Here is a 16,504-nt window from a genome sequence, read left to right on the forward strand (position 1 = left end):
GCTTTCACCTGCTTCCTGATAGAGATTGTTCAATCAGTTCCATCTGTCAAAAAACTAAGCACACACAGTCCATTTGTTCTGTAAGGTATTCCTGGCAGTTAATGAAGGCAGGAAAACATGTATGAGCTTTTTGTGGAAAGCTGTCGCATACCATGATATGCACAAAAATAACATTCATTTTAATGTGTTTAATATTGCTAAACTGTCTCACTGCTCCAAATCCTTCAGTATCTTGTGATAGAAGGCTGAGTAATCTACCCCCACTCCCTTATTTATCCCTAAACACTTGTTTCCCTTTTGATCCAATTAAATGTAACATTTTTAGGGGAGGGAACGCTGTGAATTGTATTTTAGGTCGGTCGGTCTGTCTCTGAGCGTTGCGTTATTACCCCTTACTGTAGAACCTATGTTCTGAAGATATTTAAGTGGCTGTCGTGTATACATTAGTTTAGTAACTTGTCTCTTTCAGAGGGAACAGCCTGCAGGATCAGTATTCCAAATAAGATTTTGCCAGGCCATGCTAGGGTGAGGCTCAGTGCAGTGGACATGGTTGAGGGAAGCGTGAAGTGCTCAGGTGGGAGCAGGGGGACCTGGGAATGTGTGTGTGCTGGGTTAGTTCTCCACCCTCACTGTTCAGCACTTCCTGAAAATGTTGTATTCGCTAATGGACTCATTCTTTGGATTACAGATATTGCAAAGTGACTATTTTAATAGTGTCTGTAATATTACTTCAGCCACTGTGCTCAGGCTGTCTCAACCTTTCAGCTCCTTGGATAATGAGCATCCTGAGATCTCTTGCTCTGCGTCCCCACCTATTATATATTGCATATATTACATGTGTGTGATTTATTTTTGCCATTTATACACTGCCCAGAGAGGTTTCCTGTAAAAATACTGCTATAAGCTCCATCCCCGGCCGCCTTCAAATCCGGGCTAAAGGCCTTCCTGTTTGATGCTGCTTTTGATTCGTATCTTGTTACTTGCTCGTAACCTTATCTTGTCTTTCTCGCTTCAATAATCTCCTTTCCCTATGTGTCCTTTCTGTCTGTCCTACCCTTTCCATTATTTGTCTTGTCTGTCCTGATTTAGATTGTAAGCTCTTTTGGGCAGGGACTGTCTTTCTTCATGTTGAATTGTGAAGCACTGCGTACAACTGGTAGCACTGTACAAATGATTTGTAGTAGTAGTAGTATAATAAAATGGTTCTGGTCTTCAGGAAATCAGGAGTCTTTGTAGGCTGCAAACGCTTAGAGAAGATTTGGAGCCCCACCAGGAAGAGGGTGTTGTACTAAGGGTTACTGTATTTTCCCCAAGAAAAAAAGAGGACACATGCCTGCCCCCCTGTTACACCCCTGCCTCGCCCACGTCACTTTCACACACACCTGCAAAGAAAGCCAGATTCCCCTCCCCACCCCGAGCTTCCCCTCCTGTACCTTACTGTAGTGCACTGGTGGTCTAGTGGCCTCGGGGCAGGAAAGAGTCCTCTCTTTCCTGTCTGACGCGCCTGTAGACTTCTCTTGCTCCGGGCACCGATTCAAAATGGCTGTGGAAGTCTCGCAAGGCTGCCACTTGAACTCTAGGCAGCCATTTTGAATCAGCGCTGGGAGCAAAAGAAGTCTACAGCCACGCCGGGCAGGAAAGGGAGCTAGACCACCAAGGGTACCCCTGAGGCCCACCAGCCCCGCCAGCCTGCCCATTCTTCCGCAAATCCGGACAAACAGGCAGGCTGGTAAAACCCGCCCAGATGCTCGACAATGTCCTCCAAAAGAAAACATGTCTGGGTAAATCTGAACATATGGTAACCCTAGTTGTAGTCATTTTGGCTGCTTCTCTAGATGTAGTAGCAGTGAGCTGTGATAGCTTACTCTGAATTCAGAGGCGTCAGGCTTCGGGTCGTGTGTAGACTAATGGCTTAGTGGTAGTGGCTTGGGACTAGAGTCAGGTGAACCGGGTTCAATTCCCACCTCATCTACAGCTGACTAGCAGGGAATGTTGCTACTATTTGGGTTTCTGCCAGGTACTTGTGACCTGGATTAGCCACTGTTGGAAATAGCCCATTGGTCTGACCCACTTTGGCTATTTTTATGTTCTTGTACAAGGCTGGAGGAGGTAGATATGGGGTAACATACAAGGAGTCCTGGGAAATGTCTCTGAGAGGATGGTGCATTTGGAGGTGGTAGAGTTTGAGAGCTTGGAGGAGCGAGGCTGGATCCAGAAATCAAAGGGGGGTCTGCAGTATTGCAGCGTGTAAGGAACAAGTGCTTTAAAAGGCAGACAGCATTAATAAGCACTGAAAGAATGATGTTAGAAATAGGGGGGTTGGGTAGCTAGGGTTCCTTGATGATAGACTTTGGGGTCAAGTTTCACAGAACCAGCTGGTACTCTGAAAATTGGCTGAGATGTGGGTACAAAAGGTGGGATTTCCCAGGGACTAGAAGGAGGAGTTGGTTGTATGCACAGAGAATTTTAGCTGCAGAAAATCAGGTCCTTCACGGTGGTAGATACAGCCTTGCTTTGAAACTTTACACCCTGGGTGCTCTCCTCAGTAGCTGCTATTCAGTTTAGCTCTACAAGAAGCAGCCGGGAAAAATCTCTTGCTTTCAGATGTTGGTTGTATCAGTATTAATGATATTCAGCTGGTGAAGGTCAGAGTAAAATAAACACTGACCACCACTGAATATTTGAAAGTTTTTGATGGTATGTGGAAGCTGTGCAGGTTGGGCCAGTATCCAGTGTTACACCTGCCGTTGGGCCACATCAAAACTGGTGCTACCGTGTCTTGATTAGCTACCTGGGTATCATTGGTGCTCAGATAATGGCCACCCACACCCCAGTACCAACTGGTCAGAGCAGATACTCAGCTCCCTCTTGGGCTAGAAATGGGCAACTGTTGGTTTTCTTCATTGGGTTCTTGAGGATCTTTCTGATACTTGTAGACTGCACTTTAATGAGGTTTTTTCCAAGGTGCGATCCTGTCTGTCTTTTGTAAAACTTGAGGACTCAGTCCATGGGAAGCTGTGTACTTTGGTATAGAGAGATTCTGCTCCTTTTCTGTGGTTCCATTTGTAATGCTTCTTTTTTTTTTTTCTCTTTTCCCCTTGAATTTAGATAAACTGAGGTGCACCAAAGAGGAAAATTGCAACATGCAGCGGATGCTGGATGACACCCTGCATGAGCTGCACAACTTGTAAAGACATCGGAACACAGCCATTCCTGGGCTGGGCTACCCTGGCCAGCCCACCGCCAATCCCTTCCTCCCTTCCCCTTGCCAATCCACCACCTGAAGGTGGACCAAGCCTTCAGAACAACTGTGAGGAAAGGCATCCATGAACCGTTCTGCAATAATGTTTTAAAAGCATGGGTGAGGTGTACATATTCCAGGATTAGAACTTGCTTTTCTACTAGCCTTTCCTAGCAGGAAGCTGCACAAATAGAAAGATTAATGTCAGCCTTTGTGCTTAGCAGAAATAATTTCTTTACTTGCAGTACCAGGCTTGTCTCTAACTTTTCAAGCTGAGTGTAGTAAAGCTTTTGTTTATATCTGGGCTGGTGCCCTCTCTTTGCCCTGTACTAACACATTTTATCAAAAACTGGAATTACCTTTTTAACAGTTTGCCAAAACAGAAACAGCTTTACTGCACCTTTCTAGCTTTGTACACTAGAAAAGCTGGGTAAAGGGGGGGAGGGCCTGAGTAGATGCAAACGGGGGCTCTCTGTATTTAAAGGCCTCTTCTATAGGACCAAATCAAGCATGGTGGTGAGCGGTATCCTGACTGGGGCCAGACTTTCTTACCACTCAAACTGTCCGTCCCTCTGTCCCTTTGCTTTCTGCTCTGATGGGTTTTTTTCCTGCGGTGCCTGAAAGCTGCCATGTTTTGGGGTCTCTACTCCTCCTTTGCTGCCATTTGAGAGAAGCAGAGCTGCTGGGGGCTTTAACAACCCCCTAGATGTGGAAGCTAGCACTTGGGCACTGAGATTTGAGTGTGGGGTCAGAGCCTAAGCAGTGGAGTAAAGTTTGTAGCGATCTGGAATCTTCACACTGAAATTGAATATGGTTTAATTTTTTATTTTTGCTTCTTAAAATAAAGGACTGTTTCCACCAGGCTGTTTTTAAATCTTCTAACAAACTTTGATTTTCCAAGAATAAATTACAAAATAAAGCTGCTATCCTGAGCCCAGCTGTGTCTTTCTGTTAAGTGTGACGTGAGGTAATGGGAGAGTGGGCTGTTCTGGGTGGGTGGGTGGGAGGGAGGAAATGTGCATGTGCAGAGGTCGGTTACATCTAGGTACCAGAGCCCAGAACCACCTTCAAGACTGCTCTAAACATGTCAGGTCTTCTGCCTTTCCCTCTGTTCCCTTGTTCTTTCTCATGTGCCCAGTTGTTTCAATAAAGAAAAACAGGTTCCAAACAGGACAACTTCTCTCGTGCTCCCCCCCACCCCCAAAAAAAAAAAATCCATCCAGCAGCGACAGTAGCAGTGCCCTACAGCAGGGGTTTAAAAAGATTTTATTTAAAATGTAATATACCACCCTTCTGTGAACATCCCAGGGTGGTTTATATCACATTAAAATAACAAATATAAGTTTAAATAGAAAAGGAAAACCAATTAAAACAGGAAAGTAACCATTCACTTAACATAAAGAGACCAGAGAATGAGATTTTAAAAAATCAACTGGAAAATTACAAGATTAAGTGGGTCAGTGGATCCAGAGTGCTGTTAGCTGCTACATCTCCAACAGCCTTCTGAAATACGTATGGGTCGAGGTCTGTGTGAAATTTTAGGATAAGAACGTTCTAAATGAACTTAGGGAGGGAGGGCGTTCTAGAACGAGGAGCAGTGCAGTAAAATGCACAGTCTCTAGGTGATTCTTATATGGCCTTTTTCGGGGAAGGGGATATTTAGGTGATGGGCGTTTAGAGAGTGAAATTTAATTTAATTTTGACACTTTATATTTCACGTGACAAAAATAGTTCTAGGTCAATCACAATATTAGGTTCTAAAGAACTTGCAGAATAATTAGATCTTCTCAGCATGTCTAAAACTCCACATAATTTAATATAATTGATGTTTTATGACAAAGAATTGATAGGAATTGTCAGTGTAATATGAATTGGTTCATGGCAAATTATAAATTAACAAAGTTTTGAATATAACCAGGGCCCATAAAAAAAGTCTTAAAATAAAGACAACTTGAATTAAACCCTGGCCTTACAGGGAAGCCAGTGTAATTTCATCAAGGCATTAATATGCTCAAAAGTGGCCACCACCAAATACCAATTTTGCTGCTGCATTTTGGGCTATGCAGACTTTTCAGTTGTGTATCTGGCAATCCTAAATGTACAATATTGGATAACTCATAGTACCATAAACTGGATAACCACCTTAAAAAAAGTGAAGGATGTAAAAAAATGTTAAATTGATTGTAAAAATAATGACTTATGAATCCCAATACTGTGCTGATATTGTCAACCCAGAATCTGTAGAAATCTCCTCCCCACCCAGGTTTGGAAATGATTATGGTCTACAATGTGGGAGATGTCCAGCCCAAACAATATTTGTCAACCACATCCAATCATATAAGACATCAACAACCATATTCATAAATGCATAAACTGAATTGAAATCAGAGACAAATGAAAAGAGCAGGAAGCCTAGGGCGGCAAGGTAGGAAGGGGTTCCATATGATCCTGGTATCCACTGTCTGGGCCCCTCTCATGATGTAGCTGTGGGCCCAGACTCAGAAAAACGTTGCTCTGTGTGTGAGAGCAGGAAGGTTGGTGCTCTTGGAATTCCTCTCGAGTGGACAACGAAAAAAGAAAGCTGCATTGGTGACTTACCACAGTGCTTTCTCGCTCTCCAAAGGAGGGATCTGCCATTAACATAGTAGTAGATGATGGCACAAAAAGACCTGCACGGTCCATCCAGTCTGCCCAACAAGATAAAGCCTGCTATTGCATTTCCATTAGGGAAGGAGCCTTCGGCTATGATCTTGGAGTGCATTCTGATGTCTTCACTGTGTCATGCAATATCACTGCCTTCCCTTGTCTGTTCTAAAGAAATGTAATTATATTATAGGAAAGTATTTATTGGTTTGATATATTAGCATAGTGTAATTAATACCCTCTTCTTTGATCTTTTGTGTCATTGATCTTCCCCCCCCCCCCCCTTTCTTTTGGTAAATTGATTAGATGTTTTATGATTTGTGATATATCAAGGTTGAACTATGAACTATGCCACAGGACTGAGCTGCTGCAACTGTGCGTAATGTCTGGTTTTGCATGGCTTCAATCAGTAGATGGGAACAGCCCTCGCTCGTTCTGTGCTACATCTCTCCCATGGTGCTGGAGATCAGCCATGCCCTTAGGTCAGGGGTAGGCAACTCCGGTCCTCGAGAGCCGCAGGCAGGTCAGGTTTTCAGGATATCCACAATGAATATGCAGGCAATAGATTTGCAAGCACTGCCTCCATGGTATGCAAATCTATCTCATCATATTCATTGTGGATATCCTGAAAACCTGACCTGCCTGCGGCTCTCGAGGACCGGAGTTGCCTACCCCTGCCCTAGGTGTTTATATATGATGACACTGATGACTGCACCCCCATCTGTTCTATTGATGTGAAGAATACGCAAGTCACCAAGCAAATGAAAAAAATCAGCTCCATTGTAAAACAGAGAAAAAATGTTTTATCTGATCATTTTCTTTCCTTTTAATCCCAACAGATCAGTCCAGACCTTGTGGGTTATGTCCATCAGGATGCAGATGGAGACAGAGAAAGAAAGTTGTTCTTGGTGACTCGCCTCTTAAGGGTATTGTGTAGCCCTAGAACACTCAATGTGTCGAATTACAAAGCAGTGGAGCTGTTGGAGAACAGTAGACGCCTAAAATAGCTTATAAAGAAGGCAATGATAATACACAAACTCATATCAACGCTGATCTTTTAAACTACTGGAGGGTCCCAACAGGGACCACATTTTGCCATTGGCTGCTTTTGGGAACATTAGTCTACAAATGCACCTCCACTTTTCACTGGGAAAACTTTTTCCAGTGACATTTGTCCAGTCAGCATTGGGGTAATTGAAATTTCTCATTATTATACTGTTGCCCAGTTTGCCAACTTTCCTAATTATTATCATTATACAATTGGCCAGTTTTCCTAATTTCTGTAAACATTCTTCATCTGTCTGTTGGTTCTGTCCTGGCGGACGGTAGTAGAGCCCTACCAGTATACTCCTCTTCACGTTGAATTTCTATTCACAAAGATTCCATCTCTTTCCTACTGATTTTTTATTTTTGAACTCCATTCCCTCTTTAATATACGGTGCATCCCTCCCTCCCCCCCCCCCCCCCCCCCCCACCTCCAATTTAATCCACTCTATCATGATATTTTTATACCTGGTAACGCAAGTCCTGTTTGTTCTCTTTACACCAGGTCTCTGAGATGCCTTTTATATCTGCCTCTTCATTTACTGCTATATAATCTTGTCTCGCCTCTTATTTTTAGGCTTCTAGTATTTGTAAACAGACACGCTAAATTGTATTTTTTTTTTTTTCTTGTACCTACAAGCTGCTTAGAAGTTGACAGGGATGATTTGCATCCTTTGCTCTCTGTTTAAGGGCTCCTTTCTTTTACCTTTGTTGAAACCTGTCTATCAGGATTCCCTAAATGTCCTGTTTTGATAGTATCTTTCAATGATACTTCACTCCTAAGCGACTGTTGGCTTCCCCCTCCCCCCATTCTAGTTTAAAAGCTGCACTGTCTCCTTTTGTAAGTGCCAGCATCCTCATTCCATCCCATTAAGAGGGACTCCTTCCTTTTGCAATAGGCGCCCCATTGCCTAAATATAAATCCCTTATCCCTGCACTGTCTTCTCGACCATGCATGGAGACTCTGCTCTGGCTGCCTCTTGGGTCCTGCGCATGGATTGGGGAACATTCTGAAAATGTTACGCTGGAGAACCTGCAACTTTCTACCTTTGAGCCTAATCTGGCTTCCGGACCTTCCTCCCACATTTTTCTATGTCATTAGTACCTACATGTACCAAGACATCTGGGTGCTCCCCAGCGCTAGGTAAAATGTAATCTAGGTGACACATGAGTTCTGACACTTTCACACCTTTTTATCCTGACAGAAAGCTGGATGCAAGACATAGTGGTAAAAGACAAAAACACCGGGGCGGCATTGATCATAGAGCTGAACCTTTATAAACAGACGCTTCACATCTACCCGTTCAACTCCACTCATTATTTTATAGACCTCTATCATACCTCCCCTCAGCTGCCTTTTCTCCAAGCTGAAGAGCCCTAGCCACTTTAGCCTTTCCTCATAGGGAAGTCGTCCCATCCCCTTTATCATTTTCGTCGCCCTTCTCTGCACCTTTTCTAATTCCACATTCTCAAGTATCAATGTGGCAGAAAGATATGGAAATAGTTCCATGATTTTGGCTTGATCAAAAATTTGTTATAAATTCCAAGGGGAAACTCTCTTTAGCACAATGCATGTCATAAAACTTGCATTTTCAGTAAATTTGAGAGACTGAGATAATTCTTCACAAGCTTTGGTCTGGGAGTAAGGTTTATTCCTTTCATGGTATGTGCAAAACTAACTCATTTAGAGAAATTGCAAAGGGGAAAGACTGCAAGCACATTCCCTACTATCGGCCATCCAAAGAAAGAGCATCAAGACTAAAAGAACATAAGCATAGCCACACTGGGCCAGACCAATGGTCCTTCTATCCCAGTCTCCTGCTTCCAACAGTGGCCAATCTAGGTCACAAGTACCTGGCAGAAACCCAGTTAGCAATATTCCATGCTACCAATCCTGGGGCAAGCAGTGGCTTCCCCCTGTCCATCTCAATAAGACTGTGGACATTTCCTCCAGGAACTTGTCCAAACCTTTTTTAAAACCAGATAGTCTAACCTGTGTTACCACATCCTCTGGCAGTGAGTTCCAGAGCTTAACTATTCTTTGAGTGAAAAAATATTTCCTCCTGTTTGTTTTAAAAGTATTTCCATGCAATTTCTTTGTGTTCCCAGGTCTTTGTACTTTTTGGAAGAGTGAAAAATTGATTCACTTTTACCACTCTGGATTTTTGTAGACCTCAATCATATCCCCCTCAGCTGTCTATTTTCCAAGCTGAAGAGTCCTAATCTCTTTAGCCTTTCCTCATATGGGAGGAGTTCCATTCCCTTTATCATTTTGGTCGCTCTTCTTTGAACCTTTTCTAATTCTGCTATCTCTTTTTTGAGATATGGCAACCACAATTGAATGCAGTAGTCAAGGTGAGGTCACAGCATGGAGCGATACAGAGGCATTGTAATCTTGGTCTTATTTTGCATCCCTTCCCTAATATTCCTAGCATCCTGTTTGCTTTTTTGGCCGCTGCCACACACGGGCAGAAGAATTCAGCGTATTGTCTACAATGACACCTAGATCTTGAGTACCAACTCCTATGGTGGACCCTATCATCAGGTAACTATGATTCGGATTTTTCTTCCCAATGTGCACCACTTTGCACTTGTCCACATTAAAAATTTCAACTGCCATTTGGATGCTCTACCTTCCAGTTGCCTAAGGTCTTCCTGCAATTTTTCACAATCCGCATGTGTTTTGACAATTCTGAATAGTTTTGTGTCATCTGCAAGTTTACCCCCCTCTTTACTAAGTCGCGTGGCAACGCTGACACAGCTCATTGATAGTGAATGGACTGTAGTCGGCATTAGCACATGGCAGCCTCCAGTGCGGCTTAGAAAACGGGGTTAATCATCTCAATTGTTCTGATTTCTAGGTATGTTAAATAGCACTGGTCCCAGTACAGATCCAGTGCTAAATGAGGCACGCTTTCCTTCGGAGTGTGTCCATACTTCAGAGACACTACTACTACTATTTATCACTTCTATAGTGCTACAAGGCATACGCAGTGCTGTACACCATACACGAAAAGACAGTCCCTGCTCAAAGAGCTCACAATTTAAATAGGACAGGCAAACAGACAGAACAATTAAGAGGCAAGGGAATTAAAGAGGTGGGGTACAGGGCAAGTGAGTAAAGGTGGTGTAGGGAGAGATGAGTGGAGAGGTACTGGGAAGCAGCAGAGTGAATGCACTTATAGGTCAGTAAGAGAAGCTTGAATTTAGTGCAAAAACGGATAGGGAGCCAGTGAAGTAACTTGAGGAGAGGGCTAATGTGAGCATAGCGACTTTGGCGGAAAATGAGTCCCGCAGCAGAGTTATTGAAGAGATGGCTAAGTGGGAGGCCGGTGAGAAGCAGGTTGCAGTAATCTAGGTGAGAGGTAATAAAATTGTGGATAAGGGTTTTGGCCATGTTAAGTTTCAGATGACGTTGAGACATCCAGGCAACGGACAAGGGGAGAGTGAGGTGGGGGTGGCTTGCATGAGAATTCAAGGTTTATCTTCTGAACCTTGTCGTGGAAGAACTTAGCTAGGGTCTGAGGAGATAAGGGGGAGTTGGAGAAGGAGGCACCTTGAGGAGAGAATTCAGTGTGGTGAAGAGAAGTCGAGGGTTAGAGCTGAGAGAATTAGTCAATTGGATGTAGTTGTCTTGCTTTTGCTCTTTTGCTTGCCAAAGACACTGATACTGTACCTTTTTTTTTTTCCTTTAAAAATGAGCAAAGCAGAAAAGTCACTGAATTACTATTTATTTGAGTTAAGGCTGCACATTTGCCCATAAGAGCTGAATCACCAAGAACACTCTTGTTGCTCAATCTTCTGGTTGATGGTCGTAACCCACAAGTTCTAGACTGATCTGTGGGACACTAAGCAAATGAGTGCTGTCTGCATTGTGTTTCTGAACTGCTACAGGTACTCTGACTCGCCTGTAACGAAGAGAAATTGATACTCTAGTTCACCAGCCAGTTCTAAAATACTGCAAAAGGAGTTCTACCATTGTATCACTCGGTGGTCCACCACCTCCTCCTCCTCCTCTGAGCTTACTTCCTCTGGCAGGAGCAGCCGTCTTCATTTCTACACCTCTTTCAATGATAACACAAAAAAGTGTCTGAATGTGTATGTAACATTGAAATTCAGCAAAAACATTGGAGAGAGGCAGGTACTACAGCATCCCCTTCTACGTCATGGAGCAACAGCTGGTAAAGAGTTTCAGTTCTATAGTTAAAACATAAACCAAACTATTGATTCAAATTGTAACAGTAACGAAATGCTGAAGCTGGTCACACACATCTTGTTCAATCACTCTTGCTAGAAAGGGGAAACTTCTGGTTAGATAAAATTTCTGAATTTGCTGTACTGTTCAATACTGGCCAAAGAGTGTGGAGAACTCTGCAAACTGTATGGCTCAAGTCCATCAGAGGGTCTGGGGAGTCCTTCCATGTGCTGCTAAAGTCCCAAATAACAAAATATCAAAGAGCTGTAGGGAACCTCTAATATGTGCAACACAACCAAAAAAAACAGGCTTCCTTTCATGTCACCAATGTAGAAAAATCTACAGATTCTAACAGAGGAAGGAAAAGATCAGTTATCAATCCTGTAGATAAATTCCCCGGCCCTTAAGAACATCAATAAGTCAAAAAAAAAAAAAACCCTACTTTTGATTTAAGTTAACTATTTTCAAAATTTATCATTTATTGGTCAAAACAAAATGGTGCTAATTGTCTTTGTATTTCTAAGAAGCTCTCTGCACGTTTCCTAGTAGTTACGCTGACGATTGCCACTTTCACAGCTGTAGCTTCCTTGGGGTATTATAACTTTCCAACACTGAATAACCGTCTAAACGAGCAGAAGGAAGGTGAGGACGGTGAATGGATGGCCTTGGCAAATTATGTAAGTATGAGAATTGTTAAAACATCCTACAGAATTCCCTGTACTAACCGTTTTCTTTGCAGTGGTTTACCGATTGCAGGATATTCAGCACAGTTTGGTTTAGATAAAGTGGTTGGTGGGATGTTATATGACATCACTTGGGCATTTTTGATGAAAGCTGAAGCTATTTGAAACCATCCATAACCAGTGAAGTGAAGCCTAGAAGAAATGGTTGCACAGGTGAGTGGTTTTTCTAAAGTCAAAACAACTCTTAGTGATGAAAATCAATTAATTCAGCTCTGTTGGAAGGTTATAATGCCCTGAAGAAGCCATAGAGGTGAAACAGTGGCCATCGTTGGCTTATTTACTGGCAGTGAACCATTGTTTTCCACAACAAAGGATAAACCTTTTTTTCAACGTTTCACATTTTGATTACTTTAAGGAGGCTTTTGTGGTGCACTGATGATCTTAAAAGCTGGAGAATTTATCAGTACACAGGACTTGATAACAGGTCTTTTCCTCCTATAGCTAGTCTTTGTCAAAGATTTTTCTATATTATTGACATTAGAGGACTGTGTTGTGGTACCTCTGCAGTCAGTCAGCAGGGCCTGGGTCAACCCTGCCAGTTGTGCTGTTCAAGTCTGTATGCAGGACCTAGGGGAACCCAACTCCTCAGGAGCTTAGTCAGGATCAGGAGGCGGGGCTGGTGGTTGGGAGGCAGGGATAGTGCTGGACAGACTTGTACGGTCTGTACCAGAGCCGGTGGTTGGGAGGCAGGGCTGATGGTTGGGAGGTGAGGATAGTGCTGGGCAGACTTATACGGTCTGTGCCAGAGCCGGTGGTTGGGAGGAGGAGCAGGTGGTTGGGAGGCGGGGATAGTGCTGGGCAGACTTATACGGTCTGTGCCCTGAAGAGCACAGGTACAAATCAAAGTAGGGTATACACAAAAAGCAGCAAATATGAGTTATCTTGTTGGGCAGACTGGATGGACCGTGCAGGTCTTTTTCTGCCGTCATCTACTATGTTACTATGTTAACTCCTTTTATTTCCAGAGCGTAAGAAGTGAGACAGCCTCTCCACCCATACTGTAAGATTTGGGTTCTGTGATTCAGGCACTAGCTTGTGTGAATCGGGTGAGATTACACATCAGCTCAGGTGAAGTTGAAAGGCCAGTTTAGTGATATTGGTAAAGCATTCTCCAACCAACCACTGGCCGGGCAGCCTTGCTTGCTTACGTGTGAATCTCTGATGTCACAAATAGCTTTAGTGACAGAAGGAGAGTGGGTGGAGTGTGAATGGTGCGATACCCCTTAGTCATGACTCTTTCCCTAGATTTGCATATGTAAATATGGGCATGGGGCAGCCTGGGTTCCTCCTCCTGCTCCTCTGGCTGCTGTCCCCCACCCTGTCCTCCAAACTAAATGTGCCCAAGGTGCTGCTGCCCTTCTCCAGGGATGTGTGGGTGGGCTTCTTGCTAGAGGCTGAGGAAGGCTGTTACACTTGGTGAGTACTGTATACATGTCTCTAGGTCAGAACAGTCCCACAAATTCAGGAATGAGGGGGAGGTTATCTTTATGTCTCTATGAAGAACTTTCTATAGCACTCATCAGGGCATCAGAGCAGTTTACAGTAAAAAAAAAAAAAAATTTGCCTTCCAGATAATGTTATATTAAGCAATAGTTACAATTCAAAGTAAGATCAAAGGTGAGAAACAAATAGTTGAAAAACTACTACTACTACTACTATTTAGCATTTCTATAGCGCTACAAGGCATACGCAGCGCTGCACAAACATAGAAGAAAGACAGTCCCTGCTCAAAGAGCTTACAATCTAATAGACAAAAAATAAATAAAGTAAGCAAATCAAATCAATTAATGTGAACGGGAAGGAAGAGAGGAGGGTAGGTGGAGGCGAGTGGTTACGAGTCAAAAGCAATGTTAAAGAGGTGGGCTTTCAATCTAGATTTAAAGGTGGCCAAGGAAGGGGCAAGACGTAGGGGCTCAGGAAGTTTATTCCAGGCGTAGGGTGCAGCGAGACAGAAGGCGCAAAGTCTGGAGTTGGCAGTAGTGGAGAAGGGAACAGATAAGAAGGATTTATCCATGGAGCGGAGTGCACGGGAAGGGGTGTAGGGAAGGACGAGTGTGGAGAGATACTGGGGAGCAGCAGAGTGAATACATTTATAGGTTAGTAGAAGAAGTTTGAACAGGATGCGAAAACGGATAGGGAGCCAGTGAAGGGGAATTAACGGCTTTCTTGGGTCCATGCCACAATACCAGAACCCCCACAATCAGGGGTGTCTACCCTATTGCATAAGTACATAAGTAATGCCACACTGGGAAAAGACCAAGGGTCCATCGAGCCCAGCATCCTGTCCGCGAAAGCGGCCAATCCAGGCCAAGGGCACCTGGCGAGCTTCCCAAACGTACATTCTATACATGTTATTCCTGGAATTGTGGATTTTTCCCAAGTCCATTTAGTAGTGGTTTATGGACTTGTTCTTTAGGAAACCGTCTAACCCCTTTTTAAACTCTGCTAAGCTAACCGCCTTCACCACATTCTCCGACAACGAATTCCAGAGTTTAATTATGCGTCGGGTGAAGAAACATTTCTCCGATTAGTTTTACATTTACTACACTGTAGTTTCATCGCATGCCCCCTAGTCCTAGTATTTTTGGAAAGCGTGAACAGACGCTTCACATCCACCTGTTCCACTCCACTCATTATTTTATATACCTCTATCATGTCTCCCCTCAGCCGTCTCTTCTCCAAGCTGAAAAGCCCTAGCCTCCTTAGTCTTTCTTCATAGGGAAGTCGTAGGTAGCATTCCTAGATGTAATAAATGACTGCTTCTTGGAGCAACTAGTCCAGGAACTGATGAGGGGGAGCTATTTGAATGAAGGGCATAGTATTAGAGGTAACGGTGTTGGGTCCGCTGGGAAATAGTGATCATAACATGATCAAATTGAAGCTAATACCTTGAGTGAAGTCACTAAGGAAATCTACGGTAGCAGCATTTCTTTTTTGAAAGGAGTTTAAATCCGACATGAACATGTTTAAAAATACCATTTTGGAAGCCCAGATCAGATGTATTCTATGTATCAATAAAGGTGGAAATAAGAGCAAACAGCCAGGTGAAGTGAAAGAGGCTGTTAGATCCAAAAGAACATCTTTCAAACAATAGAAAAAGATAAAAAAAATATTATAATGTCTCCATATCACTCCATGGTGCAACCTCACTATGAGTGTTACGTGAAATTCTGGTTACCGTATCTCAGAAAAGATATAACAGAATTAGGGTTCAAAGAAGAGTGAACAAAATGATAAAGGGGATGGAACTCCTCTCGTATGAGGAAAGGCTAAAGAGATTAGGGCTCTTCAGCTTGGAAAACAGACAGCTGAGGGGGTATGATAGAGATCTACAAAATCCTGAGTGGTGTAGAATGGGTAGAAGTGAATTGATTTTTTTTTTTACTCTGAAAAAGTAAGAAGACTAGGGGTCACTTAATTAAATTACTTGGAAATACGTTTAAAACAGGAGGACATTTTTTTCACTCAATGAATAGTTAAGCTCTGGAACGCATTGCCAGAAGATGTGGTTACAGCGGTTAGTATATCTGGGTTGAAAAAAAGGTTTGGACAAGTTCCTGGAGGGAAATTCCATAGCCTCTTATTATTTTTTTAATTTTGTTACATTTGTACCCTGCGCTTTCCCACTCATGGCAGGCTCAATGCGGCTTACATGGGGCAATGGAGGGTTAAGTGACTTGCCCAGAGTCACAAGGAGCTGCCTGTGCCTGAAGTGGGAATCAAACTCAGTTCCTCAGGACCAAAGTCCACCACCCTAATCACTAGGCATGGGGGAAGCCACTGTTTTCCTGGGATTGGTAGCATGGAATGGTGCTATTAATTGTGTTTCTGCCAGGTACTTATGACCTGGTTTGGCCACTGTTGGAAGCAGGATACTGGGCTACATGGACCATTGGTCTGACCATGTAATGCTATTCTTATGTTCTTATCCTATGTACTGTCCACCACATGACTGAACATGAGCTTACACACTGGTTCATGTGTACTTTTGACCACATGAATCATCAGAGATTATACACAGTATCATGTGCACTGTTCATCGTGTGAATCACCTTGAGACTACATATTAGTTTGTGTATGTCTGCCATGTAATTCAGCATGAGATTACCTGCCATTTTGTGTGCATGTCCATCATGTGAATCACAGTGAAATTACTCGCTCTTTCATGTGTCCTGTCTGTGTGAATCAACATAAGATTAGTCTCCGTTTCATGGGTATAACAGCTCTCTGTATTAAACAGTGTGTGTATGTGAGATTCCACATATCACATACTATTTAATATGGACAATTATTATATTGCAGTGTCTCATATAGAGCAGGTATCCTGTACCAGCCCTACAGTTAGATCTATCATTATTATAACAGCTCTCTGTGTTACAGGGGCGTAGCCAGACAGCAGATTTTGGGTGGGCCTAGGCAAGAAGTGGGTGGGCACCAAGTGTTCTCCACCCCACCAAAAAAATATCTCAGCTGGTGGAAAAATGCTTCTCTCCACCTTGGCAGTCTGCAGCAGGCAGGCGCTGAAAACTGAGAATGTGCAGGTGCCGGTATCGTGGAAAGTAGCGTTTTCATTACCATCAGGGGGAAGTCTTCAGCTAGCAGAGACTGGGATCCCCACCAGCTACTGCAAATGTGTAT

The 16,504-nt window shown here is 43.3% G+C and overlaps 1 protein-coding gene across 1 annotated transcript in view; it reads left to right on the forward strand.

Moving 5' to 3' along the window:
* The first annotated feature begins 13,127 nt into the window (after nt 1–13,127).
* NUP210L (nucleoporin 210 like) overlaps nt 13,128–16,504 on the forward strand; it is an 85,571-nt gene continuing 82,194 nt past the window's right edge. The window contains 1 exon segment of the mRNA XM_030187743.1: nt 13,128–13,282. Coding sequence (XP_030043603.1) covers nt 13,128–13,282 — 155 coding nt within the window.

The sequence above is a fragment of the Microcaecilia unicolor genome, chromosome 14 (genome assembly GCF_901765095.1).
Source record: "Microcaecilia unicolor chromosome 14, aMicUni1.1, whole genome shotgun sequence".
Lineage (NCBI taxonomy): Eukaryota > Metazoa > Chordata > Amphibia > Gymnophiona > Siphonopidae > Microcaecilia > Microcaecilia unicolor.